Consider the following 24,484-nt stretch of genomic DNA (forward strand, 5'->3'; position numbering starts at 1 on the left):
GTGTCCACAGAAATAAATAAACACGCGTGAACAGGTAACAGGCGTGTCAGTGGCAGCTGGTCGCGAAGTGCTTGGCCATCACTCTGAGTGACGGAGAAGTCACTGGAGCGGTTTGAACTGAGAACGAACACATCTGGCTGCCCCTGGAGTGGCTGGGAGGAGCGCAGAGTCGGGTGCAGAGGGTGGAAGCAGGAAGACAGCGGAGGCTGCTGCAGGCCAGTGAAAGATGGCCGGGGCCGGGAGAGGGGAGAAGGGCTGGGTCGCGGCATGTTCTAAAGGCTTTGTTGATGCATCAGATGTGGGGAGTGGGGGAAAGACAGACGTCAAAGATGACTCGTAGTTTTTGGCCTGAGCACCTAGAAGGTTGGAGTGGCCACTTCCTGAAGGGGGAAGACTACAGGTCAGGGTCACCGGAAGATCAGCAGTCTGGTTTTAGACACATCACACTCGAGATGCTGACCCGGTACCCAAGTGCAGGCACCAGGCAGGCCTTTCTCGTAAGTCTGGAGCGTAGCTGGGCTGAGACGTGAATGTGGAATTGCTCATGTGTTCTCTTCTCTGAAGCCTGAAACGGGATGCGGGCCGCCAAGGGAGTGAGAGACGACGGGCAGCGTTGTGCATACGTGTCCCGGGGAGACAGTGGGGGTCTTTGGCGAGGAGAGCCCCGCAGAACAGTTTTCCAGTGTCTTCTCGCTGGAACTGCAGTCTCCATAGACCTGCCCTTGTTGGGAAGTGGGCCCTGGGTCCGTGGTTATGAATATGCGCAGTGAGGGCGGCAGGGCAGACAGCTGCCACAGTCCTGGGCTTGGCTTCCCAATAGGAGTGTTTTTAGTTTCTCTAGGAAATGTGCCTGTGACATTTTAAATCATTCATGAAAGTGGAGTTAATTTAGAAGGGACCCAAAGAGTCCAAGCTGGCCCTAAGGGGACAGTCTGTCCGTGGCGAGGGCCTGGGGGCTCTGGCCAGGCCGGAACTGTGGAGTATGAGTGTTAGGTGCGCGCTGTGAAAGGGCGCACAGGCCCCGGGAGGGAGATGGACGGTGGGTCGTTAGGAGGAGAAGTCGAGAGACGCCGAGCTGGCAGGGCCTTGCAGGAAGGCTTCCTGCTCTGGTCCTCTGGGTGCATTCATCAGGTGCTGTGCTAGGCCTGGCCAGGTGTATGGGAGGGGGGCACTTTCCCAGCTCCTGGGCATCTCAGCACCAATGTGAGGGAACAACGTGAACACTTGTAAGCAAACCAGTGAAAGCTGAGTAGACGTTCTCTAAATGCCTGTCACGAGGCTGGTGCCCGTGCAGACAGATTGACACTCTGTCTTCAGGCATCAAGCTATGTCGTGCAGACCACGTGTGGTGTAATGGTTTTAACCAGCAGGGCTCAGTTCGATGAGCCTCATCCCGCAAAGCAAAGGTTGCAGGTTCGATCCCCAGTCGGGGCACATGCCTGGGTTGCAGGCCGGGTCCCCAGTTGGGGTACGAGCAAGAGGCAACTGATCGATGTTTCTCTCTCATTTCCATGTTTCTCTCCCTCTTGCCATCCCTTCCCCTCTGCTAAAAATAAATAAATAAAGTTTTTAAGAAAGACCCATGGGCCTCCATGAGAGATGGAGAAGTGGGGGAAAGCTTCGTGGCAGGTGGGACATACAGGTGAGCCATGGATGCTGGGTCAGGTTGAGACAGTTTGGGGTGGGGGCAGAAGAAGCTGTTCCATCAGGGGTGTGAGTGGGCTCGTCCTGGGTCTGGCTCTGCTGTGCCGGGAAGCGCTGTGGGGTGTAAGCCCAGGAGCCCGACGCTTGGCCCACGTGCTGCTTCTCTGCCGCTTAGCAGCTTTGTGATCTCGCCTTCCCAAGCCTGATCTCTCTCACCTGATCTCTCTCACCTGGGGGTGAGGAGTGGGGGTGCTAGTGGTACTCACGTCAGAAGGACGAAGCAGTGATTTGGAGGGTCAGGGGTGGTTCCCAGAGATGGGAAGATTGTTAAAGGGGAAGGGGGTCCGCAGCGTCAGAGCCCACACAGTGCCATGTCTTAGATCTGGGGCCAGGATCTGGTGACAAAAAGGCGGCCTCCTGGGGGTTCGCTGTGGGAATTTTCCGCGTCACAGTCTTGCCTGTGAGCGTTTACAAAAATACTCCTCTCATCCCGTGGCCTGAGCACAGAGCGCCAAAGCTGTCTGCTTACCAGGACGCGCAGGGCTGTTGGTGGAATAGGTTAGCTTGCTCTTTGGAAACTCACTGGCATTTCGGCAGGGAGGTGAACCGGGATGTAGGCAGAGAAACCACCAGGTGCCTGGTTCGGGGCAGGAAGTGTGTTTTGAGGCAGCTGGGGGTGTCAGATGCGGAGGGGAACCGGCAGGGACACTTGTCCTGAGTCTTGAGCCAGTCTCACTGTGGCCTTGACTTCTCACTGCTGCTGCTGCTGCTGCTGCTGCTGTGGCTGCTCATCCTGTCTTTATGTGGCCCTCTCGGAGTTTTGTCATTTCGTACGGCTGTGTAGGCCTGTTACTTGTCTGGAATGGGATGGTGTCCCTGAGGTGTCAGAGTCTCTGGTTTTTTGGTGAACTGCTTCGAAGCTTTGAGATGAGAAGTCGAGCGCAGAAAGGACGGTGGCCAGGGAAGCATCGTCACGTGGAGTTGTGCCATGGTGCTGTCCCCTATCATGGCACCCGGTGGCTGGAGAGGGTCTCTGCACCCCAGACCTCCCAGAGTGAGGAAGCCTGGAGAGGTTTGCTGGTCAGGAAACTGAAGCTGCCGCAGAAGTGAGGCGCGATGCCCGCCCTGCCCCAGCAGCCTGGTCAGTGGGGGTGGCTGGGCCGCTGACATTTGCTCAAGCAGGGCCTTTTTTTTTTTTTTTCCCTGTATCTTCCTCTGAGCTGAGTGATGCTTGATTTTCTAATATTTTCTAATTCCCTGAACCGGGAAATTTTCTAGTAAAATCAATTTAAGAGGAAATTTTAAGGAAAGGGAAATGATCCCTTTCTTAAGTCACTTTTCAACATTCCTTCTCACCTGCTAAATAACTGTGCTTTTATAGTCAATCATTGATAATGTGTTTTAAAAATCAAAAATTTAAATAGCACTCTTCTGCCCTGGCTGGTGTGAGTGCCGGCTCACGAACTGAATGGTCGCTGGTGCCATTCCCAGTCAGGGCACGTGCCTGGGTTGCAGGCCAGGTCCCCAGTAGAGGGGGCGTGTGAGAGGCAACCACACACGGATGTTTCTCTCCCTCTCTTCCTCCCTCCTTTCCCCTCTCTAAAAATAAATAAATATGTAAAATCTAAAAAAAAAATTTAAAATAGCACTATTCTTACTCTGTTTTTCTCTACTCCCAATTGATCTCTCTGCTTTCACCTCTGCTGGGAGTCCTTAGTCCTCAAAGCCTCGGCCTCGTCGGGGGCCGGTTACCCTGAGAGCCGCAGATGGGGCACCATGCGTGGCCTTGTGTAGTTGTTCAAGGGACTTTGGATTGACAGGCGAGTGGCCGGGATAGTGCAGAGCATGTCCGCACACCTGCCGCCCATATGCCGGCGTCCGCGTCTCCGGGCCGAGCACATCCATCAGAACTCGGAGATCAGCCCGCTGCCGACCGCTGACTCTCTGCATTTCCCTGGCGTGCAGTCCGCTCAGCTTGTGTGAGAAGGCCCCGTGCCACTGTGTGGGAGTCTTCCCTTCGGCAGTGTTAGGCAGGTATTTAACACCCGTGAAGGAAGTACCCACAGCCCGGACACCGGGAGGTAACAGGCAAGTGACAAAGGAGACCTTGTTCTCTGCCAGCCCTGTATTCCGCAGGGCTCTCCCAGAAGGGCGTTCATGGAGCCCGGTCCCCTCGGCTCTGTCCTGCTTCCTGGAGCCCCTTTCCCAGGGCGCAGCAGTTCCTGCCAAGGGGCAGGAGCCGTGACATCTTGGGCGAGTGTCCTGTGTCTCTAGACCTCAGTTTCCCTGTGTGCAAATGGGAGGGGTTGGGCTTCCCCTGAGGTAACTTCTGGCTCTGATGTTTGGGGCGGTTGGGCCTCGCCATCTCTGGGTCTAGAATCTCGCTGGACTCAGGCCACTTAACCCACTGGGCGGCTCATCTCATGCATGGCAGGGTCACACATGGCCCACCCTTTGGGCCTGAGTCCTAAAGGAGAGGACTGAGACACTTGTTCCTTTATTTCTTCACTGTGACCCTGGTCAGCACGGTCACGTGCCCTGGTAGGTCTTGCTGGGGAGCGCTGACCTTCTACCAACAAAGCCACATCAGAGGGATGAGGGACAGCGGCTTGAGATACCGTCCTTGGTCCTCGGGTTTCCTGCTACAGAACTGGAGTCCCCCGCCCTGTAAGGGAGAGGGTGTGTGTGTACACAGCCGTGTGAGCCTCAGGCCACAAAACAAACAACCTGATCCTCTGTGGGTGGTTCGAACCTTGTCCCTCCCCCTCCCGGTGACACCCAGTGGCACCCAGTGGCACGCTGGGCAGAGGGGTATTGTTTTCTGTCTGTGAGGCTGGAGAGACTCCTCCCTGCTGTCCCGGCTGCCGAGGCCAGAAGGGTTCTAGGGGAGAGGTCAGCCGCCTCTCTGTGGGAGGGCTGAATTAAAACAGCCACATACAGTACACTGGTTATGTCACCTCTGGGGCTGTGTTGAGGACTTGAGACAGAGACCACGTGGCCCGCCAAGCCTCAAACATGTATCTTCTGGTCCTTCACAGATTTTCCCGTAGTTTCCCTGCCTCTGATGGAGGGAGTTTTAAAAAAAATGGCACCTGCCCCACCACGGTTTTCTCCTGACCCAGGGACACAGTGGGGAGACCTGGCAGGGACCAGAGAGAGGGTCCTTGTGAGGACAGGGTCCATATTGACATTAACTCACAGACGACTACAGGCAGCTTGCTTGGTGCATCAGCCCTGGCCGGTGTGGCTCAGTTGGCTGGAGCATTGTCCTGTAACCAAAAGGTTGTGGGTTCGATTCCCAGTCAGGGCACATGCCTAGGTGGCAGGTTTCATCCCTGGTCTAGGTGCAGACAATCCCTGGCCCGGGCACAGAGGGGAGGCAACCAATCAATGCTGCTCTCTCACATGGATGTTTCTATGTCTCTAAAAGCAATGAAAAAATATCCTTGGGTAAGGGTTGAAAACAAAACAAAACCAAACCCCACAGGGAAGGTCAGGCCGAAGTACGCCACGATGGGCGACGCGAGTGGGGGGTCTCAGATGGTGCGGGGCTCTGGACAGGAAACAAAACTGGGGGCTGGCGGGAAGACCAGAGAGGGAGCTGTGATGCTGGGAGCCCCGCCCTCCCGGTCTGGGCCCGGTCGTGACAGCCAGCAGTTACCACTGTGTGTGTGTGTGTGTGTGTGTGTGTGTGTGTGTGTGTGTGTGTGTGAGTGAGGTGGGATGTGTGGGAGGTCGGCCCCTGCTGATGGGGTGGGGGGCATGCGCCCTGAGTGGGTGTGGGAGACACAGCGGCGCGTTGCTCCGCCACATGGAGTGGGGTGCCGCTGGTGCTGTGCAGACCAGGGTGGCAGGGCCTCTTCACGGAGTGCTTGACTCCCAGCACACCGGAATGTCACCCACCCCTGTAGTGGTCACTGAGGTTATCCAGACTGTTTTTCCAGATGGGTCACCTGGTTTTAGAGTAGGTCTGACTCTGAGGGGAGGGCTGGCAGGTGGGGAGGGCCCCCCTGGCCTGAGCCGGCTCCCTGCTGCCCCCCACCCACTGGCTTTTGCTCCGCAGGCTGGCCCCCATGCGGCTGTACACGCTCTCCAAGCGCCACTTTGTCCTCGTGTTTGTCGTCTTCTTCGTCTGTTTTGGCCTGACCATCTTCGTTGGGATCAAAGGTAAGGCACAGGTTGGGATCATTTTATCATTCACGGTCAGCTTGGGGCAGTGCTTTTCAGCCTGGCCCAGCTGTACCCACCTGCTCTCACCCGCCGAGGGCCCATCGTGGAGGGTGCAGCCGTTCCTCTCTGCATCCACTAGGTGGAGGGCTGACCCTGGTCCTGCCCCACACAGCAGCCAGGGCCTGAGTTCAGTGCGGCAGCCCCAGGCGGCCTTGACCATGTACCTTCTGCTGGACAAACATTTCTGGAGAGACGGTTGTGTGCCAGGCCCCTGCTGGGCACTGGGCAACCCAGAGCACGCTGGCTGATGGGCCATGGAGAGAGTCCAGCCAGCGAGTGCTGGGGAGGGTGTGCGATGCTGGGAGCTCGGGGCTGGGGTGTCCACAGGGCAGGAAGAGGCTGCTCTGCTGACGTGGGACTTATTGGCAGGAGGGAGCCCTGTCCTCAGGGCCCCAGGTGTCCCATCGAGGGATCGCAATTGCATGAATCACAGCACAGGACACATCCATTATCTTCCTTGATTTTCACAGTTGCCCCGTCAGATTGGTAGGGGGGCATTAATGTCCTCGAGGTCTCCAGTCTCGTGGACCTCAGCCAACTCTTGACTCTTTAAGCACCAACTGCCTCAAACATCCAGGATCACATCTGACCTTCTTCTCCACGCCTGCAGGCGTGAAGAGTGAGGCCTCAAGGCTGAGAGAAGAAAAACGACAGCAGGGTTTTCTTACTCCTTTCCTTCCTCCATAGAGTGCTGGTATCAGTCAGGGTTCTCGGAGACACAGACCACGGGTGGAACGGCACCGAGAGGGTGTGCGCAGGTCCAGGTTTGCTGTGAGGACCTGGCCCGTGGGCCGATGGGGACCCTGGAAAGCGCACAATGTGGTCTCTGCCTGAGAAGCAGGATGGCTGGTGCTCTAAGTTCCGGGCTGAGTCCACGCCCAAAGACCAGCGCAGGGCAATGTCCCAGCTCGAAGACAGCCAGGCGAAGGGAGCAGATTCTCCCTTCCTCAGCCTCTCTTGTCCTGTTCAGGCCTGCAGTAAGTTGGATGCCTGCCGTCCGGCCACACTGGGGAGGGCCGTCTGCCTACCTGACTCACCTACCCCCTTCAGCGCTCACCTCGCTCGGAAACAGCCTCACCCCCACACGTGGAGTGACGTCGCACCACATGGCCGGGCACCTTGTGGCCCAGTCGAGCTGACACAGAAAATTCCCCATCGCAAGTCTACCCCTCGTCTGCTCGGCCTCCACAGGCATCACCGTAAACCACGATCGATCCCCAGTCCTGAAGACAGTAACAGGGACATCACGCAGCTGTCCCGCGCACAGCCCGAACACACGGACCCTCCCCCAGAGGGGCAGGTGGGGTCCTGGGGTGACGTTTGCTCTTCTTCACCTCCTGACACCTCAGCACTGTGATGTGGGGTCAGCGGTACTTACGTGCTGTGTTGTCCAGTCACCAATGTCAATACAGCTTGTGTCACTGGATACAGGAATGAGAGGGGTGAAAACAGAGGTGTTTGCCTAATGTATGTATCTGCACACACACACAGACACATCCATGACAAAATGAGGAGGAGATGCTCGTGACAGTGGCAGTCCTGTTTCTGTCACGAGTTCCGTGGCCCCAGCTGGGATGTATAACTCCTCATTCCACCACCCTTTCCACATTCCCTTTGCCTTCAGCAGGCATCTCAGGTGGTCGCGGTTGTTTACCTGGTGGGGCAACCCAGACCTCCGTTCCTGAAGGGCCTGGGGCTCTAGTCGCCCTTGGATTGGGCCGTAAGTAGTTTGCCATTGACCGTAGTCGCAGGGCAGGGCAGCACCAGGAGACACCCTGAGCCGTTTCCTGTCTCCTGGGCACACCGCCACTGTGAACCAGCAGTCCCGTCCCCTGGGCGGTCGGCCTCAGGCCCCCGGCCAGCTCTGGGACCCCCTTCTCTGCCTGCTGATTCAGAGGTGGGAGGAGCCCACCTTGGCCAGGGGCAGTCTTAGGTTTCCAGTTCAGTGATGACATTGTTGTGTCTCCTGGTGGACGCAAGACCTCTAGGGGACAAGAAGCAAATATTGTTGGGGATGGGTCACTAGGGGTCACAGTGATGCCATGCCCAGTCTTACCAGTTATGCCTTTGTACCATCAGTTATAGTGTTTTCCTAGTTCAGGGACCGTAGTGCCCACAGCGAGTGAGGCCCAGCCTACAGAGGAGAAGGGCTGCCGTAGAGCTGTGAGCGTGCTTGAGGATGCTGGGGGCCCCTCACCAGATTCTGGCAGTGATGTGGGCGGTGGTAGGTCTCTGGACACTCCCAGTAGGTCTTAAAGGACAGCTCCACCCTATCAGGCCCGTCTCCCAGGCCTCGGAATCCCTTCCTCGACATTAATTGAGGCAGGTGCGGCATTTCTAATTCGCTTACTGGGGGCCACCTTCCAGACCATGCTTTAGCCAACCAACAACCAAACTGTTAGTGCCCTCGCTAACCTCCGAGCTGCAGCTTTCAATGAAGAATCGCTACGTCGTGGGCCCATATCCCTTTGTTCAGCCCGATCCAACTTCACGTCCCTTCCTCTTCACCTTCTCTGATTTCTGTCAGTGTAGATCAGAGAATTCAAGTAGTTTTGGGGGTGTAGCACACCTCCTTTTGGGTCACCCTTTGTACTTTGCCTCTAGGGGCCTGTGGGGCTTGAGTCCAGTTAGATTTCTAGAAACAAAGAGGGTTGGTTCTGAGGTTCAGCCAACCTCATTACACTTCTTAGTTAACAAACGTCCTGAAGTGTCATAAACAGAGCCACTTAGCTCCTTGCTGCTTGTAAGTGGTTGATTAGGAGGAGCCGCCAGAGGTTTTCTGCCTGTTTTCCTGGGCTGTCTGCTCTCTTCACTACTGGACGCAGGCTCATTAGCATCTTTAAAACAAAGCAGGGCAGAGAGCCAGTCCCAGAAACCCCAGAACCAAGGAGGAGGAAACTCATCCTTACTCCTCTGTTCCTGTGGAACCACATTCTGGGTTCCGGTTCTCCAGCGACACAGGACCAGCGGCAGGCTGGGGAGCGTCACTGAAGCAGCTCCAGAAGCTGGCATCGAGCTGAGAGCGATTAGTTTCAGAACAAACGCAGTTCAAAATCAAACTGGAACCAGATCCACAGTCTCCTTGGATCACTTCTTTTAAGGCTGAAGCTAAACAAATACAGCGTACAGTTCTGTGAAGCTTCTGTATGTGTTATTTCAGGAGAAGCCTTAGGTATAATGTTTTTTAGGTATAAAGCCTTAGCAATAATGTTCTTTTAATATCCTCTGCTTAATAATTTTGGAAGACTGGATTCATTATATGAATGGATAAATGTGTTTTAGTTTTCAGCAGAAGTCTCTGCAGTTTATAAACCACGTAGATGCTCACGGTACCGTGACTGTTTCGGGGCCGTGCAGCGCAGCGAGAGCGCCGCCCAGAGTGAAGGAGAGGCTCCCACCCAGGTGGACGCTGTGCGCACTGTGCACGTCGTGTGGCGCTCACACCGGGCTCACCCGTGTCGGGGAGTCACAGCACGCTGCGGAGTGGGCGCTGCGTGTCCGTGTGGTTCTCCATTTCACACAGATGTGACACCTCTAAGACAGACCAGGAGAATAAGATCACCTCCATGTAATATATGTCTGCGTTGGCATTTGAAAAAAGCCAATAAATTAATTATCCACGTAGACTATAACCTACTTTTTTCCTTCTCTGTTACACTTTAGGGCCCAAAGTGATCCAGACTTCTGAAGCTTATGTTTCACTAAATAATAGCAAACAGGTAAGATGGGGTGTGAGTGGCGGACGACAGGCCATGTGCACTTGCAGGTCCCTAGGAAATGGCCCGCTTCAGGGGGCCCTGCAGTCTGCTTCTCAGGCCACCGGTGTTTCTTACCTCACTGTCAGCGGCAGGCCCCCAGGTGCTCATTTGATAAAAGGGCCTTTTCTGCATCATACATGCCTGGGGCCTGAGAAGGGAGGGGGGTGGAAACGCCTAGGGAGCAGCAGTTCATTTCCAAAGGCCGCTAGGCTCGTCCTGGTTATCGGTTCTGACAACCTGCGTGCTCTTGGTTGTAGCTCCAGCTAAGACATGGCCTCCAGGTTCGGTTTCCAACAGTAAAGTTCTTTTGGATGATTGGTATTCTTTGCACGAACTTGGTTTAAATTAAATATCCTTTTTTCTTTTCTTTTTAAATTTCCCTTGATTTTTCACCGCCTTTAGAAAAAAACCAGAAGTCCTTCCAACTGGAGATTTTCGGTATTCTTTAATAAATGCTAGCTTGTGAGAGCCCAAACCACTAAGCCCGTTTCTTTTTCTGCATATCAAACATAATCTTCATCTGTGAACCGAACACACTTGTCTTGCAGCCTCAGGGCACCGTAACGTGTATGGTTTAACTCGGATTATCTGACCTCAAAGATCCCCTTGTCTGTTCTCCCAGCCCCCTGCTGCATTTCCACCTTTACAGTTTTCAAAAGGGCAAAAGGAAGAAAATGTCCTAAAACTTACACCTTTTAATTCTCCTTTTTGCTCCTGCCAGCTTGAAAGGGCCCCCTGTGCACCCTGTTTTCTCGGCATTTCCTTGTTTTCCTGTGTCTCTGGTCTGGAGAGGTGCAGCCATGGCCTTCCGGGCCGTAGGTGGATCTTTAAACGCTCTGTCTCACCAGATGTCAGTCTTTGTAAAGACACTGACTGTAGCAGCTGGCCCACAGGGCTGACGTGCTTCCGAAGGGTCACCCTCCCCTCTGAAGGATGACAGATTTTCCTGCAGTAGATTGCTTCGTGCAGGTGGCCGTGGGGCACACCTTTGGTCACAGAGCTTTATAGAGGCCTCCGTAAGCGTCACAGCACAGAAGACGCATGTGGCATTCAAAGACTGCACGCACACAGTGCTTTTCTTTGGGACCGAGGGTGGGCTGCGGAAGCGGTTTCCTCCTCACCCCCTGCCTTTGGACAGCAGTGCCGTGTTTCCCAAGAGACACTGCAGAAGCGCCACTGGCTGTGTGGTCCCCTCTAATTTTTCTCCCCAAGGGTGTTAAGACTTTTCTAAAGCTGAAAGGAGCCATCAAACAGTGACATGCCCAGCATATTGATACTAAATCAAGATTCCCGCAAATACATTCCTTTGGTGTCCTTGTTATTACATGTCCCATCACGCGCACTTGCGGTGTTTTTCTCCAAGACTGCCTTTTCTGGGTGTTTAGGTAGGAGTGTCATCCCAAGGCTGCGGGTGGTGGGAGCCTCCCGCGGAGAGGGTTGCGTGAGAGGCAGAGGGGATTGTGGCAGAGAGTCAGTCCTTCTTCGGGAAGGCAGAATTTCACTTACGTCGTCGAAAGGAAAACTAAACTATTTCGGCACTAACGCGCGAACCTATTTGCTAAATGTAAGTTTGGGATGTTAAGGTGAGTTATTTGGTAAGATGCAGTGAAAAGGTCACGTGGGTTGCTTAACTTTTTTCTCCTTTTCCTTCAGCTAAAGGCAATCAAAGTGCATTCGAATCCGCTGTCCGCCTACAACCAGCAACTGTGGCTGGCGTGTGTTGTTGAGTTGAATCAGTCACGAGGTATGCAGCCCGACGCTCGCTCTGAGTTTTCTTTGTACAGAGCGTCATATTTAAAAAGCTGAAAGGGCTTTAAAATCTTTGAAAAGGTGTTCAGAGGTAGATTACACAGGTGGCCTTTGCTCTTTGTAGCGGTGACAGATTGGAAGCCCCTTCTGCATTCTCCGTTGTCCTCCCGAGCAGGTGACAACACAGCCCTCTGGGAGAGCCGGTCAGCGCAGCCTGGTGGCTGCTTGGCACAGGTGCTGCCGCCCTCTTCAGGGGGGTTCTGGAGGAAATTAAGTGCTGATGCCCTGAGGCCATAGACCTGTCCCCCAGGGACACTTGGCAGTGTCTGGAGCCGTTGTGACTTTCTGACTCTCACAACCGGGGAGGAGTAGGCGCTGCTGGTGTCTAGTGGGTGCAGGCCAGGGGGTGCTGCTGAACATCCTACAGTGCACCGGACAGACCCCCACAGCCAAGAACCACGTGGCCTCAGCATACCGGTGGTGCCAAGGCTGAAAAACCCTCCCCAAAGCATCCCTGGCGTACAGTGGATGAGCTCTGTTCACCTAGAATGGCACTGGCTGTGTGCCGGCCCCGGAGGGCTGAGACCGTGGCCACAACGGTATCTTCTGTGTTCTGTGATCCGGGTGAGGTGCTTTGGTTGAGGAAGAATTTGAAAAGAACCCTTGACCACAGTAAATGAAGTGAAAAAAAGACGCATATTAGAAAACAATCAGCCCCCTTTTGGGTAACATTTTAAGAAGATAAATAAACTCAGTATCAACTGTGTATGTGCAGGTCTAGAAGAGGGCCTGGGAGGCCGGACCGTACATGGTACTACGGTTTCTCTAGGGGGTGGGGTTAGAGTGTTTCATGCTGTCTTGGTAGTCTTTTTCCTCTGAATTTTTTAGAACAATGAGCATGTAATCAGAAAAATAAATTATATATTAGAAAAAATACTATGAATCTATTCTTTAATATTGGTATAAAGTTAAGTTAAAGATCTGTGGGAAATAACAAATGATCCATTAGCCATGAAACATTCGACCTTCTGGGAAGTGACCGACAGAGCTGAACTGCGGGCTCTGATGGCCCCTGGGGTGGGGAGTGGTGGCGCTAACAGCGTCCTCACCTTGCTGGCTGGGCGGGGTTTTCAAAGATGCTGTAGCCCTGGGTTGTCACAGAGCCAGGAGGCACTTGGTCGGTGTGACGTGCCTGACATGGTCCCTGACACTGGCTTTCTTTGTTTTGTAGAAACGTCTATTCAGACAAACTTTTCCATGACTGTTAAAGTGGATGGGGTAGCTGAAGATGGGACCACCAGGTTCATCCATAACAAAGCTCACAATCGGACGCGGACCCTCACATGCACCGGGGTGAGTGCGCTCGCGTGGCCTGTGCTCATTCTCACGCTCCACCATCTCAGACTCGCTTTCTTAGGTAAAAAAATCCATACTGCAGATGGGAAGGAAAACTCTATGACTTTATATCCGATACCCTCACGAATGCTCGTGAACACACACGTGTGCACACACGTGCATGCACAAGCACACACACACAAACACACCACACACCCCGAGTATGTGTGATGTGTACTTTACTGGTTTGTGTGACTTACTGCCGGCTGTGTCCCTAGGCGGCTGCTGACGGGCCGCCTGTCACAGGTGGAGGCCCACCGCTGCTCTGCGGTCATTTCTGCGTGGGGCGCCAGGTTGTTCCCAGCCGTGTGACGCCTGCCCTGATCTGTCCGGGGGCCCTGAGAGCGCCAGGCCGCTTGGAAAGAGTGACCTGTGCCTGAGCACCCATTTCTGGTGCAGGGTGTGGCTGTGCGGTCGGGAGCCCCACAGCCGGGACTTTGTCGGCACCGTGTCTGCCGCAGCTGGCAGGGTCAGACCAGGTCCCTTCTGCAGCGAGGTCGTGCCCTCAGGACTGCACAGTGGCCTGGAGAGCGTGGGGGCACCAGAGAGCGTGCGTTTGCATTCAGGGTGGGGACAGCGGTTTCCCTGCTGGGCCTTGAGCCAGGCCCCTCCTTCAGTCCTCCCAGCAGCCCCACGGGGTAGGATCTTCCTTAGGGCCTGTTTGTATACAAAGAACCCGCGGCTCAGAGAGGTCAAAACACAGTCTCAGAGGGGCACAGGGTTTCAGCCCACATTCTTCCGTTCTGCAGAGCATGCCCTCAGAGCCCATGTGTACACCTCGCTGAGAGCACTGAGACCTGCGGCATGTTCCTCTGGCTGGGGGTGCAGTGAGGGGAGGGCTCCTGCCCAGTGTGGGCCCTGGGGGTGCAGGGAGGGGAGGGCACCTGCCCAGTGTGGGGGTAGAGGGAGGGGAGGGCGCCTGCCCAGTGTGGGCCCTGGCTGTGGCCACTCTTTGTGGATGGATCAGAGCCACGGCCTGAAGAGGGTGGGTTTTGAGGGGGGGGCAGTGCCTCCCTCTCCTGGCCAAGTCATTGCCATGTCCTCCTCCACCCCGCACTGGAGCAGTGGCCCTGCTGGGCTGGCCTGTCAGGTGGACCGGGCAGCTGTCTCGTGGGGAAGCACCGCTGTCGTCCGCCTCCACTCATCACTGTGAGCAGGCCCGGGAGGTTCTGACCTGCAGTTTCATCGTCAGTAAAGTGGGGCTTCACCTCCCCAGCCTGTCTGTGGACCGTGGGATCAGGTTGAATGTCGTATGGGGCGTGCAGTGTTTGTGCCAGCAGGAGGCGCCCACCCAACCCCCACCGTGCCTGTATACAGTAGGTGCTCCACTGGTGCGGCTGAATGGATAGGAGGGATGGCAGGTGTGGAGTCGGAAAGGACCACGGCTCCACCCATAGGCAGACGGCAGGGGGTCCAGCCTCAGCACCTGCTCTTTTCTCGGACTGAGCAGGTGATGGACAGGTGGTCTGTGACCTAGTCCTGAGGCTAGTGTGACTGGTCTTGCTGGTTTATCTGGGACCAAAGGGAGTCCCAGGACACGGGACTGTGATGACTTAACCACTGCTGCCCTGCCCCCCGCCCCCCAAAGCCTGTGCTTTGACTAGAGCCGGCCTCCCCATGGGGCCACTTGCCCCCATTGCTGCTTCTTGGAAGCGTCACCGTGCTGTCTGCACACCTGGACAGCGGTCCTTCGTGCATCGCCGTGGTTTCTCCCCTCTCCCATTGGTAGCCTCACTTCAGTTTACACCATGCCACCTGTGGGGGCTCATCCTTCTGTGGTTCTCTCTCTGCTCAAGTCTCTTTCTAACGCTGACCTAAAAAAAGGTGGGATTTTTGCGTCACAGAGATAGTGACCACCCCTTCGTATTCCATTTTTTTATTTCGATGTGAAGAAAGACACTGTCTACCTCGGGGAGCAGGCGGCCTGCCCCCGAAGCAGGTGAGAAGGCTGTAGCACTCTGACAAAGCGGTTTTCAGAGGGCCTTTGTAATCAGCACACGCACCACCGCTTGAACTTGGGGCCTGCAAAGCCTCAGGTGGTTTGACATAGCTTTTTAAACTTGAAGACATGTACAGCCTGACACAGAACTCTTTTGTTGGTTGAGGCTTCCCTCTCAATCCAGACAGACTCTTACCTTGGGAGAAGTGCTTATCTGTGCAGCACAGATACAGTCACTGATGCAAGCCTTTGCATCACGCGGAGCGCTTTGCTGCCCCCCGCCCCCGTGCACCACCCCGTGCCCCACTGTTGGAGACGAAAGGTGGGTTTGGTTCTGTTGGGACCAGGGCCCCACAAATGTGCCCTGAGAGCAGGTGGCCGCTGCCCATGAGGGAGGTTGATTGGGTGGGAGACGAAGGGCATAAATAGCCGCTGACTCATGTGTCAGCTGTGGGAGAGCAGGGTCTGGGGTCATGGGGAACTCCTGGGTCCCCATGGGTCCCTCCCCACACCCGTCACGGCGGGCTTCAGTGCAAGCCCAGCATCACCAGCCAACCTGAGGGTTTTGAGAGATTTGGACTTGTGCCTTCACACTGCCTTTATGGCTCACGCACTCGCCTCTCCTCTGCCGTCCTTCCTGTTCCTTGAGTCGGCACGCAGACCTAGTGTCCTACCCTGACCTCAGACGTTCCTGGCTCAAGAAGCCTCTGATTGATTATCAGTAGGGGTGACTGTGCCCTGGTCAGAGCCACAGTGCTAGCAGGTGCCACCGGGAAAGCCACAGGAGCCTGTGAGTTCTGGGCAGACAGTGCCCTCCGTCAGGTGCCGGGAAGTTCCGGAGGAGCGTGCTGGCCGGGTGGGGTGGCCGGGCAGAGGTCTGTGGGAAGGGATCTCTGTCCACCTGGCCACAAGTACGCCTCTGTGCCCCCTTCGCCCCCCGAAAGGAGCCCTGAGGAGGCTTGATTCTTAATTCTAAAGGACAGGAGCAGGGGGCTCCTGGTGGAGAACTGAGCACGCACCCAACACAAGCACAGTAGCTGTCATTCACACAGCCTTGGCCGTGGGTGCGTCCGGGCCTAACGGAGACTGCCAACAGCTCCGTGTCAGGAACCGCAGGCTGGTGGGGAGAGGGACGAGCGCCGGTCCGCTCACCGCAGCTGCAGACTTGGCCCGAGGAGGAAAGGGAGCCGAGGGTCTGATTGGTTGTGTCTCAGCTACGTTCCCCACACACGAGTGTGTTTGTGGAGGTGTCGGGTGTGTGCTACCCTGGAAACTTCCTTAGGCGGCTGCATATTACTTTGAATCGTCCCAAGTAGAGTCTAAGGACCGTAAGTCATTTTGTTTATTTCTAAAAATACCCCCTGGGATCTTTCTCTCTGAGAACGGTGTGTGGCTGGCCGGCCCCTGCATTTGTGTAGGCTTCTGCTGAGTTCCCTGGAGATGGTCATTTCAGGTCGCTGGTGTTGACACGTGTCACTTCACAGTCACTTGGAGGGAGAGGGGACCTTGCCTGCTTTAAAGACCCCATGCCTCTCTGTGTGTTTGCAGAAGTGTGCAGAGATGATCGTCGCTCACCTCGGCTACCTGAATTACACGAAGTATACAGTGATTGTGGGATTCGAGCACCTCAAGGTACCCATCAAGAAAGTGGACTTCACAGTAAGTATGCAGCTGGCCTCGGGTGTTTTTCCGGCTCCATTGTTCAGCTTCCATTCTTCTGCTGAGTGATCAAAGTTGTGTTATTTGGGGAATGGAAGACATGTACAGTTTTAAAAAGTTATAGGACAATTATTTCTTTTTCTTACTTTTCAACTACAGTTGATGTACAGTATTATATTAGTTTCGGGTTTACAACCCAGAGATTAGATATTTATATACTAAGGAAGTAAAACCCCCGATGAATCTAGAACCTGCCCGGCACAGTAGCTAGTTGCATAGTTATTACGATACCGGGTGGGGCAGAAGCAGGTTTGCAGTTGTTCGTGTGGAGAAATAATAATATGGAGTAAACTGTGTTCCATGTACGCACAACTGTAAACCCACTTTTGCCCACCCTGTATTATTCCCTGTGTATTTCCTTCACTTTACACTCCTGTGACCGTTCTGTGACTACCTGTTCTGATTCCTAATTCCTTCAGCTTTTTCATCCATCCTCCTAACCTCCCTCCCCTCTGGCGACTGTCAGAATTTTCTCTTATCTATGAGTGTGTTTCTCTGCTGCTTGTTCATTTACTTTGGTTTTTAGATTCCACACAGTAGAAGTGAACTCATCTGGCGTTTCTCTTTCTCTGTCTGACTTACTTCACTCAGCACAGTACCCTCTAGGCCCACCCATGTTGTTGCCGATGGCAAGAGTTTATTCTTTGTTTATGGCTGAGTCATATTCCACTGTATACATGTACCACTTCTTTATCTGTTCATCTACCCATGGACACTTAGGTTGCTTCCGTATCTTGGCTCTTGGAAATAGTGCTGCAGTGAACATATGGATGTACATGTCTTTTGGGTTTAGTATTTTGAGTTTCTTCAGATAAATACTCAAGTGGAATTGCTGGATCCTTCTTGTCTCTTATTACAGTGTTTGTTTTAAAGTCTGTTTTATCTGGTGTAAGTACTGCTCCCCCAGCTTTCTCCCCCCTCCCCCGCCATTTCATGAAATATCTTATTCAGTCCCTTTACTTATAGTGTGTGTGTGTGTGTGTCTTTCCACCTGAGGTGAGTCTGATTCCTGTAGACAGCCCCTGTAAGGGGCTTCCTTTCTTATCCATTCTGCCACTGTGTGTGTTTGCATTGAAGCATTTCATCCATTCACATTTAAAGTAAAGTAATGCATTTACATTTAAAGACACATAGAGGGCCCAGAGACATATGAAAAGATGCTCAGCATCACTAGCCATCAGAGAGATGCAAATTAAAACCACAATGAAACATCACCTCACGCCTGTCAGAGTGGCCGTCATTAACAAATCAACAAACGAGTGCTGGCGAGGATGTGGAGAAAAGGGAGCCCTCCTGCACTGTGGGTGGGAATGCAGCAAAATTAAAAACGGAACTGCCCTTTGATGCAGCGATTCCAGTGCTGGGACTATGCACTAAGAACCCTGAAACACCAGTTCAAACGAACTTCTGCACCCCTATGTTTATAGCAGCACTATTCACAATACCAAGTGCAGGAAACAGCCTAAGTGCCCACCTGTAAATGAGTGGATCAAAAAACTGTGGTGCATTTACTCAACGGAATACCACACAGCAGAAAGAAAGAAGGAAGTCCTGTCTTTTGTGACAGCATGGATGGGACTGGAGACTATTATAACAAGTGAAATAAGCCAGTCAGTGAAAGACAAATACCATATGATCTCACCTAAAAGGGGAGTCTAATGAACAAAATAAACTAACAAGCAAAACGGAACCAGAGACGTGGAAACATGGAACAGACTGACAGCTGCCAGAGGGGAGGGGCCAGCAGGGAATGGTGGAAAGAAGGGGAAAGAATTAGTCAAAGAACATGTATGAGTGACCCGTGGACATGGACAATGGTGTGGGGTTGACTCTGGAGCAGGAGGTGGACTGGGTGGAAGAGGCAAAGGGGGAAAAATTGGTACAATTGTATAAGATAAACAAGAATAATTTTAAAATAAATAAAGCATTGATGTATAGTTATTGCCTGTTACTCATATTTTTATTACTGTTTCTCCCTCTTTGTTTTAAAGAAGGCCCTTTAACATTTCTTGTAATACTGTTTTGGTGATGATGAACTCCTTAGCTTTTTCTTGTCTGGGAAGCTCTTTATCTGGCCTTTGATTCTAAATGATAGCTCTTCTGGGTAATCTTAGTTGTAGGTCCCTGCTTTTTATCGCTTTGAATATTTCATGCCAATCCTTTGAAGTCTTCTACCATTGTTTTTCCAAATAGGTTTTCAGTTTCTTGCTCTTTCTCCTCCCCTTCCAGCACCCCCATGATACAAGTGTTGGCGTGCTTGAAGTTGTCCCGGAGGCTCATTATACTACTCTCACTTTTTTTTTTTTGCCCTTCTGATTGGGTGTTTTCTGCTTCCTTATCTTCTAAATCTGCATCCCCTACTCTACTGTTGCTTCCCCGTACTGTATTCTTCATTTCAGTTGGTGTGTTCTGTATTTCTGACTGGTGATTTCTACTGCTTTCCTTCTCGTTGTTGTCTTTCCTGTCTCACTTCATTGACGTTCTCACCGAGATCATTGAGAATATCATTTAACTAGTGAAAACCGTAATTTCTTAAGGATGTGGGATCAAGAATAGCCTAAAGAAACAGCATGGATCTGGAACAGTGGTGAGGAGGTTACTGGTGACCCTCCCTAGGAAGGTAGGGCCTCCTCCTCTGGCCCCGAGTGCCCCTCCGAGCCTGCCCCCTCCGAGCCTGCCGGCACCGCTGCTGAGCCACAGGCTCTGGCGTGGCGCAGCTCCCGTCGCTTTCCCGTGTCCCCTGAAATCAGCCTCCTTCCTTCCACTCACCAGGATAACCAGCCCAGTGACCAGGAACATAGACTTCAGATTGGACGGGGAGCTGGGTTCAGGTTCGACCCAGTCCTTTACTGGTTGACATTGCCAAGCCTGCACTTCCTTATCTGTAAAACAGCTACCTCATCAAGGTGTGGCTGTTACATCAGGGTCCTAATGGCTTCCTTTTTTAAAATAACGCTTTATTGGGACGTAACTCAGTACATGAAATTTACCCTCTTAAACTGATAATTCAGTGGTTTTTAGGTTGTTCGGAGTTGTGCACCCAGTTCCACTGTCTGACGCATTTTCATCACCCCGGAAGCAGCCTGTTAGTAGTCATTTCCCATCTCCCCCACCCCCGCCCCCTCCTCTAGCAATCGCTGATCTTCTTTCTGTGTCTGCGAAGTTGCCTGTCCTGGGCATCGCAGATGAGTGCAGTCCTGCAGTGTGTGGTCTTCCGTGAGTGACTTTTCCCCTAATGTAACATTTTCAAGTTCGTCCATGCTGCTGTTGTACCAGTACTTCATTCCTTTGTTTGCTGAACAACATCTCACTGTGGGTACTTGTACTGCATTTTGTGTATCTAGCATCAGTTGACGGGCATTTGCGTTGTTTCCAGTTTTTGGCTATTACAGATGATTGTGGTAAATATTTTAATAAACTGTCTAGGAGGATGTCTCTGGGTAGTGGGCTTAATGTTTAATTTGTTTCCCTTTTTCTTCTATTTTTTATAATGAGCTCCTATTTCCTTTATAATCAGAAGAGAAATTACTTTTTTAAAGGCTCCTAAGGCCCTGGCTGGGTGACTCCATGGTTAAAGCATCATCCCATACGCCAAAAGGTTTCAGGTTCGATTCCCCGTCAGGGCACATACCTAGGCTGTGGGTTTGATCCCCAGTCGGGGTGCACATGAGAGGCAACCGATTGATGTTTCTCATGTTGATGTGTCTCTCTCTGTCTCCCCCTCCCTCCCTCCCTCTCTCTCCCTCTTTTTCTCCCTTCCTCTCTCTAAACTCAATAAGCATATTCTCGGGTAAGGATATTTTTTTAAAAAAAGGTTCCTAGGACAACCAAAATTTCAAGGGGAAGTCCAGGATACACTAGCCATTCACTCACAAAGTAGCATTATGTCCACCACTTAGAGAGGCATTAAAGTGTTTTTGCATCTTTGATAAAATTCTTTTTGAAGACAGTATCAGTTATGTTGTGAACTTTGATCTAACCCTCCAGACAAAACTCCTTTTGCTCACTTGCTATAAGTCTTTTTATTAGAGAATGAAAGCTGTATAGCTCATCACATTTCTCTCTTGACATTAGCTGCTAGACATTTCAGAAATAGGTTTCATGTGAATTGGAGTAATTACTAGCATCCTGGTATAGGTTTGTGGTATAATTATTTACCCTCTTTCATTACATTTTTACTCTTTAAAAAACTTTAAAAATTGTTCCTTTTGAGTCTGGCTTTTTATTATAAGCTGCCTTCATTCCTTTTTGGAAGTAAACAAAGTTTAAGAAATAAAATACACCTTACAGGTGTGTCAGTGACACTGTTACACACCCACCAGAATGGCTACAATGAAGAAAATGCCAGAGTTGGCCGGGGTGTGGGCACTCAGAACTCGCCTAGGCGCCCTGCTAGTGCGAATGTGAGCTGGCGCAGTGGGAATAGAGGCATAGGTGGGCCGGATGGTGTGCGTGTAAATGTTCCTATCACGGCAGCCCGGTCCTCAGCAGCTGCAGGCGGTAGGCCACTCCGCAGCACAGTGGGCACGCCGATTGTGAAACGTTCCTGCAAGGGGCTGTTGCACAGCTACGAGAGTGAGTGATCACGGTTACGTGCAACATCATGGATGACTTTCGTGAGCAAAATGTTGAATGGAGTAAGCCAGATAAAAATAGTACAGGGTGTGTGGCTCCATTCCCGTAAATTCTAGAAGCAGACAAAACAAGTCTACGCTGTCAAATCAGGATTAGTGTCACTCTTGGGAGGCGAGTGACTTGAAGGGGCCATAAAGGGAGGGGCTTCTCGATCAGAATGTGTCTGCGCTGGTGTGTTCCGTTTCTGACAGTTCATCCAGCTGCCCACTTAGGATGTGTGTGCCGTTTTTGGTAAGTGTGTTATCTTTCAGTAAAAGCAAAACACATATCGCACTTGTAAGAATCAGAGCTCGTCAGGGTGCCGCCTGTGTAATCACAGGCATTGCTTTAGACAGCTCTTGCGTCTTTGACAGAATTGGACTTTTGAGAGTTTCTATTCCTTTTCTTGGCATCTCTTCAGAAACCTGCGGCATTTGGAGTTTTGAGTTCTGTGTCCTTACCGTCTAGGCCGTTCTCACCGTGGGCGGCGGTGCCTCTGGCTCTTCTGTAAGAGCTCCAAGGCCAGATGGGCCCTTCCCCTGTGCGTGTCACTGTTCGTTCCACCTGCCAGTTCTTCCTTGAGGAAGATCAAGTTCAGGGTTAAAGTTACCCCAGCTGTGTCTCCAACCTCCCGGGAGGCAGAGTCATCACCGGGGCAAGCCCAGAGTGCCCGGGTGCTCTGTCCTCAGCAGCATGTGTCTGTCCAGAGGCAGGCATCTGGATGGTAGGTGCCCCTTCCTGCCTCAGCCTGTGCGCAGGCGTTGTCTGGCCTTGTCGCCATGTCCCCTTAATTTGAGAAGCTGGCTTCCTCTCCTCCTGTCCTCAGTCCATATCCTGTGATCGTTTGGTTCATTGACTTCTACTTGAACGTCTGTCTTTTTGAAGCAGCAAGGCACCCTTCTCCCTCTGCCTGTTTCATCAACTCTTACTCTTCTGAGTGCGTCCTGCCCACTCCCGTGGCCTTGTTTAAGTCAAGACCACCCTCCAGGCCCTGCAGGTACTTAAGAAGATACTGATTATCTTCCTTTTTTTTTTTAAGAGTTTGTTTCATTGGCCATGCCTTGCATATACAACGGGTGTGAGCTTTAGACACCATGCAGGCTGCTTCTGCTCATTTTTCTGTCATTTCTCCTGCATTTTGCGAGCATCTGCCCTGCACTCATCACATCAGTTCTGTGTGTCCTCACAGCTCAGCTGGGCTTTTCCGCCTCTAATTAACTGCTCTTCAGGTTGGTTCTTGAGTGACTCTAGCCAGCTGTTCACATCTCACTTCCTCCTTTTTCTTCGTAAGCCGCTGCCTTTCCCTGGGGATGAGGTTGAATCAACAGCCCATGCTCCCGAGTGCTTCAGTTTTCTACCCAGTGGACGCCTCTGCTTCCCCGTGAACTGGGAAGACCGGCAGCTGGCAGCGCTTTGAGCGTCTGAGCCGGAACCAATTCATTTCCGGGAGGAACAGGGCTCTGAGCAGCTCCCGGACACCCCTGCCCCTCCGCGCTCCTGTGGCTTTCCTATTCAGAGGACTCTCCCAGGGTCTTTCAACACATTTCGTCTCTGACAAAAAATTAGCTCTGGAGGCATGTTTACTGACTGATTTTTTTTAAGTTTAATTGTTGCATGTCTGCCCAAGATTTGACATCGTAGTTGCTTACATACAGTCAGAGTGGGTGCTCAGCAAATGCCGAATGGAGGAACTGGGCAGAAACCTGTAGATTTTAATTAGGGCGAAGTGACCGAGGCCCTAAAATCAACCTGGTTCCAGATGTCAGTGCACGGTGCGACAGGGTGAGCCCAGTCTCTGGAGGACAAAGGCAGCTTTGTGAACGCCAAGGGACCTTGGCACAAAGGCCGAGAAGGGTGGACAGCTTTTAGGATGTCAAAGTCAATGTCTAAAGCCTGAGCGTTTGCTGGGATTTTACTGTTTACTTCCTTTTACTTTTTTACATTTCAGATATACATTTGGTGTTTAAAAACAAATGCAGAAACAAACCCCTCTAGTTCCATAGCATTAGGTCCCAACAGTGGCCTCTGTCCTAGTAACAGGCTGGTGCAGGCAGGCCAGCTGTTGGACAGAATCCCTGTGGAACTTCCTCCTCCGGCCCGGCATCACCGGATCCCGGCATCACCGGATCCCGGCATCACCGGATCCCGGCGACCGCGGGGCTACTGTCTGCAGCGGAGGGCCATCACCTGCTCTCCGAGCTTCACACTTTCTTCTCAGGTTCACGCAAGAGGAAAGAAAGACTTCTCAAGCCTGTGGCACAAGCAAGTGCCGGAGTGAGCCGCAGGGCTGGGCCAGCCTCAGAGGAACACAAAGGTGACCCCTCGGCCGCTGCTGACAGAGGCGGCCTCCCTGAGAGGAGTCTCTTGTGGAAATGGCTGCCCTGCACCGGGCAGGAAGGATGGGGCCGAACCGCAGGAGGAAGCAAGACTGGATCGATGCCACACGGGCACTGGGCACCACTGGGCCGCAGGTGGCAGCTCGGGCACGGGTCCGATTCTGAAAGCTCGAGTTAGCGCCTTCTGCTCCATCCCCACGCCGCGCCGTCTGCTCCTTCCTTCAACTAATTCGCATTTGAGAACTCAGACGGGGATCTCAGGGCGAGCCACGCGTGTGAATACAGCATTGTTTCTAGGGCTGGTTTTGAAGTGAGTGAGCCGGCTGCTTTGTGCCGCTCCGACAGAATCTTAGGATAGGAACCCGAGGGGTTTTCTTTCCTAAGAACTCTAGTCCCGTGAAGGTAAAAATACACACTTTGTTCGCTACTACGTTAAATGTACGTTGTGAGTTTTTTCCTGATGCTGACACATCTTTTTTCTCTTTTCGATTGTGCCTTAGAGTATGTTTTCAACTCACATTTGCGTCATGCTTCTCCTGTGTGAGCGTTACGTGCACGGGAGTCCCGATGGGCGCTCGCAGTCACTGCTGTGGTCGCTCTGTGAGCGACGCCGTGGGAGACTCTCACACTTAGCAGTGTCACAGTCCTGTGGTGTTCTGGGTTTGTAATAGCTGTCACTCACTGAGCCTTTCCTACTTGCTGGCACTGGTCTGCGCTTTTTATATGCATCATCTAACTGAAATGCTACAATAACTCTGCAGAGTAATTAATAGTATCCCCATCTTGAGGAGGAGAAACCCAAAGTTTAGTGAGATTAAGTAAGTTGCTCAACTAGGAAACAAGAGCTGGGACTTGAACCTGAGTCTCTGCCTTCAAACTTCACATGCCTTGAATCATGGTGGACATCAGTTGGTAACTGTGGGGTTTTGTTGGATAGCTTTTTTGAGGTATAATTCACATAGAGTAAAGTGCACATATGTAAAATACAAAGGTGTTCCATTTGATAGATGCATGTACCTGGGAACCCATCACCATGACAACATAACAAGCATACCCACCCTCTCAAGGCTTCTCACCCCCAGGGCCCCTCCAGTCTGTCT

General features: G+C 52.5%; 1 protein-coding gene across 3 annotated transcripts in view; it reads left to right on the forward strand.

The window, feature by feature from the left end:
- TMEM181 (transmembrane protein 181) overlaps positions 1-24,484 on the forward strand; it is a 56,209-nt gene that overhangs the window by 15,333 nt on the left and 16,392 nt on the right. For all 3 annotated transcript variants that reach the window (XM_024552002.4, XM_053913863.1, XM_071219657.1), the window contains exons 2-6: positions 5,708-5,811; positions 9,538-9,593; positions 11,286-11,376; positions 12,613-12,734; positions 16,264-16,374. In XM_024552002.4, coding sequence (XP_024407770.3) covers positions 5,708-5,811; positions 9,538-9,593; positions 11,286-11,376; positions 12,613-12,734; positions 16,264-16,374 — 484 coding nt within the window. The remainder of the gene's footprint in view (positions 1-5,707; positions 5,812-9,537; positions 9,594-11,285; positions 11,377-12,612; positions 12,735-16,263; positions 16,375-24,484) is intronic.

This window comes from Desmodus rotundus, chromosome 11, assembly GCF_022682495.2.
Source record: "Desmodus rotundus isolate HL8 chromosome 11, HLdesRot8A.1, whole genome shotgun sequence".
Lineage (NCBI taxonomy): Eukaryota > Metazoa > Chordata > Mammalia > Chiroptera > Phyllostomidae > Desmodus > Desmodus rotundus.